This window comes from Eurypyga helias, unplaced genomic scaffold (genome assembly GCF_000690775.1).
Source record: "Eurypyga helias isolate BGI_N326 unplaced genomic scaffold, ASM69077v1 scaffold27210, whole genome shotgun sequence".
NCBI lineage: Eukaryota > Metazoa > Chordata > Aves > Eurypygiformes > Eurypygidae > Eurypyga > Eurypyga helias.
The window spans coordinates 31,003-34,884 of record NW_010225592.1 but is presented as its reverse complement, the minus strand read 5'-3'; the positions used below and the strand labels follow the sequence as shown (position 1 = coordinate 34,884).

At 57.5% G+C, this 3,882-nt stretch overlaps 1 protein-coding gene across 2 annotated transcripts in view; it reads right to left on the bottom strand.

The window, feature by feature from the left end:
• The window catches only part of LOC104508383 (sodium- and chloride-dependent GABA transporter 2), a 29,909-nt gene extending 26,269 nt beyond the window's left edge, over window positions 1-3,640 (bottom strand). The window contains exons 1-2 of one of the 2 annotated variants that reach the window (XM_010149989.1): window positions 3,605-3,640; window positions 1,968-2,183 (exon numbers count right to left, since the gene is read on the bottom strand). In XM_010149989.1, coding sequence (XP_010148291.1) covers window positions 1,968-2,178 — 211 coding nt within the window. In that variant the 5' untranslated portion in view covers window positions 2,179-2,183; window positions 3,605-3,640. Of the gene's footprint in view, window positions 1-1,967; window positions 2,184-3,604 lie in introns of those variants that run through there. The other variant, XM_010149997.1, reaches the window with a different exon arrangement.
• Between the last annotated feature and the right edge of the window lie 242 nt (window positions 3,641-3,882).

The following is a 3,882-nucleotide window of genomic DNA, read 5'->3' as shown; positions in this document are numbered from 1 at the left end:
GCAGCACCGGCAGCCACCCCACCAGACAGGCTTCCCCAGTATTTCCAGTCAGCAGGGCCAGCCTGCCCGGGGAGGGCCTGACCCCGCCATGGGAGGCAAAAGCAAGACCCAACAAGAGCAAAAAGAACATTTTTTTGCCTTTTTTTTTTTCTTCCCTCCACTGCATAGAGCCTTGGCATCAGACACCAAGCGCTAAACACCTAAGGGACTACTCTTTGTTATGGGGAAACATCCCTAAAGAAAGGAAAAGGGACCGGCCTCTCTCTGCATAACTCAGATTTTACAGGTATCCTTTTTGCGAAGAGCCTGATGTTCAGGCAAGCAAAGCAAGAGCTGAGTGCTGTTATCACCGCTGCCTACGCACAATTCAGTGCGGGAGGGAAGAGTCATCCAGCGGGACAGGGCTATTTCAGCCGGACGGTGATGCCGGCACAAGAGCTAATGGCTGTAGGCTGGCCATGACTGACCTGGAGCTGGAATTTAATAAAGGTCCCTCACCTTTACTGAAGTACCAGAGAAGCAAGTGCCTGGAGCAGCCTTCCCAAAGGAGTACGCAGGACAAAACCTCTGGCAGCTTTTAAAATCAATCTTGAGGCATCACAAGGGATTTGATACAGCACCGGCCAGGGTCAGCTGGGCTCCACGAAGGAGCCACAGGTCCTGCAGAGCCTTGTCGCGCTGCCCTGCCCCGGGAGAAACCATAAAGCAATCCCTTTTCCTCTGCATGGGAATCTTGTGTGCCGTCCTTCCTCCAACATCACAGGAAGGAGGCTGGAGATGAAAAATTTGCCTGAGGCGTCAAACTCCTTGTAGTCTCTGCTGCCTCACGGGGCTTCAGGCCCATTTGTCAGGGGAAAAAAGGCTGACAGACCCCTTTATTCTTGCCTCTGCTGTCCAACCACACGGCAGCCCTCCTTCCCCCAGAGCCCTCCCCGCGCTCTCCCCTGGCACCCAAGGCAAGGGGTGCCAGGACAGCGTCCTGCGATGGGATGGCACCCCGGAAGGGTGCAGCAGCAGGAGCAGGCACAGCTCAGCAAACAGCCAAGAAGCGTTCCCCATGGAAAAAGAAAACGGGAAAAATCCTTCTTTTTCAACAGGGAAAGAAAATGCCCCACCACCTGTTGAACAGAAGCAAGTGCTGAGCAAAGCACGGCGTGAAAGGAGCTGAACGGCAGTTAATCCGCTTTTATGCCACTGGGATGAAAGCAGTTTAGTGGGGCCCATGAGACGGCCCCAGGCTCAAGCCAGGGGATTTCAGCCCCAGGTCCCCAGCGCCCGCTCCCAGCCAAGCACCATTTCCCCTCTCCCCTGCTCTTCCAGAGAGCCCAATTAGCAATTAATCACCAGACAGAGCAACTCCCGCTCTCCACGTGCCACCGAGCCAAAAATTGAATAAAACTTTGGGCTTTCATTGTTTTTTAAAGAGTTTTCTCCCTTAGAAGGCAGGCACAGACACCTATAAAATCCCACAGCAACCCTCCACCTGCAGAAGCCAGCCCAGCTCCGCTGCCAAGCGGTGGGGTAGCCCAGCCACGCCGGCTATTGGCCACTGACGGGTCACTGCCGAGCACAGCCCGAGCAGCCCCGATGTGCTGGCACCTCGCCGGTGACAGCAACGCCCGTCTGCCTCTCCCTCCGTCAGGCACGTCCGCCTACACACCTCGCAGCTCTGGACAGGGGTCCCCTCTCCCACACGCTCGCCTCACCAGTGGGACCAGGGCCCCAAACACCTCAGGGAAACATGGCAACAGCCCTGAGATGCTGCTGCTTGGTCACCCACGTCCCAACGGGCCAAAACAACAACAGCGGTGGCCCGCAGGCAGGTTGGCATCCTCCCTTCAGACCCCTACCTTGGCATCACCAAGACGCTGTGGCCAGGGGTGAGCCAGGCAGGGCACAGATGTCGCAGATGCTTGAGGGACCGCGGAGGGACACCGGTGAGGAGGGGTCCCTGGGGCTGCACTTACCTCCACCGTTCTTGTAACAGAGGTAGGGGAAGCGCCAGACATTTCCCAGGCCGATGATCTCCCCGGCCACTGACAGGACATACTCCAGCTTGTTGTTCCACTGCCCTCGCTCCAAGGTCTGGTCTTCCTCCTCCTCCTTCTCCTTCTCCATGCGGGGGTGTGCAGGCACCGTTTCACCATTGCTGACAGCGCCGGGGACTCTGTCATCCATCCCACCTTCAGAAGGAGTTTCCTCCGTTACGTTCAGCACAAGCCATGCAACGAGGCAGAAATTCAGGCTACGGGATGCAGGAGAGAGGACACACACACGCGCCAAACCGTTCCTCCCTTGCTCCTTATACCCACTCCTGCCGGCAGCAAGGCCCTACGAGCACGCACACGCTTTCAGTGCTTGGTCCAAAACTGGTCCTTAAAAGCCGCTATCAGTTTCATTATTTTTAATTGACTAAAAACACGCCTGCTTCTGGAAGCCCGTCCTTTAAGCGCGGCGTTACACAGCAGACCCAGTGGCTGGAGCTCCCACCAGGCTCGGAGAGGGGCGACAGCGGGATCAAACGCTTGACAAGACATTTTACAAGAGTCTCCCTTCCCCTCTGTTGCTGCTTACCAAGGGCTGGTTATACAGACCATGTAACGAAAGCCACGAGACAGCAGAAGTTGTAGACGTGGGAAGAGGACAAATAAGAGGGAAACAAAGTTTTGGTTTCCATAGTGGCAACTCTCAATGGCAATTTACTGGGCTACGAGAAAAGATGATTTTTCAGGGTGGTGCAAGGAGGAAAAAGAAGGATGCAGATGCCATGGCCATGTAGGGTCCCAGGGTCTGTCCCCCCAAGCACCTGCCCACGTCCTGCAGAGGCTCCCCACAGCACCGCAAGAGCTTCCCTGTCTCTAAACACATCTCTGCTAAGAGTCGTGGGAGATGGGCACGGAGTAGGTGTGTACCTCTCCTGCTATCCCACTTCCACCCAAAACCTCCAAGAGGACACCTCCCTTCCCTGGAAAGCCAGGGCAGAGAGGGCGGAGCGTAAGTGCCTGCTGGTGCCTCCAAGCACAGCGAGAGCGAGGGCACGGGTGGCACCAGCTCGGCTGGAGCCATTTAGGAGGCTCAGGGGGTGTCTGAGGCTGTTCTGGTGGGCAGGATGCCCTCCTGGCTGCCAAATCCCACAAGGCAAAGGGTCCCACCAACACCCGGTGCCAAAGCTGGGATGGCTGAGGACCTTCGCGCCGAGGAGGGCACCATCCGCCGCACAGGGCCGGCCCTCGAGCCCACTCGTGCCCCGCAGAGGCAGCTCCCCCAGCCCAACGCTGCCATTCATTCTGGCCTCCAACTCCCTGGCCAGGAGAGCAGGAAAAGACACTGGCAGCAAATGACAATCGGAGAGGAAAAAAAAAAAAGGCAAAGCTGCACTTCCAACCTCTCCCCTCCCCCTGCAGAGTCCCCCATAAAGCACTTTGGGGCGTGAAGAGGAGCGAGGAGCACTGGCGGGCGTCTGACGTGGCAAGGGAGGTCTGGGATGACCCCTCCGCGCTAGAAAATGATTAAACAGGCAGAATGCGCACCGTAACCTCTCATCCAGACCTGGGTGGGTGCGGGGTGGGGAGCAGGGCAAAGAAAAGAGGGGTCGGGGTGTTACCTTGCAGACGTGCTGTCGGGGCGCGAGCCGACGGTGAGAGGCGAAGGCAGGACCGAAAGGTGCTGGCTACTTAAAGTGTGGAAAGAAAAAAATTTCAGCGGTGGTGTAATCCTAGACTTCGCCCAACCCACATTCCTTCCCCCACCCCCCAGGGCTGGACAAAAACCTACACATGACTGATTTCATGGCCAGCGCAAAGGGGCTCGTTCCCCCCCGCCTGCGAGAAGGGCTCCAGTCGGCTCCACCAGTGCCCCCCTTCCCGGTCCCCAACCCCCCGG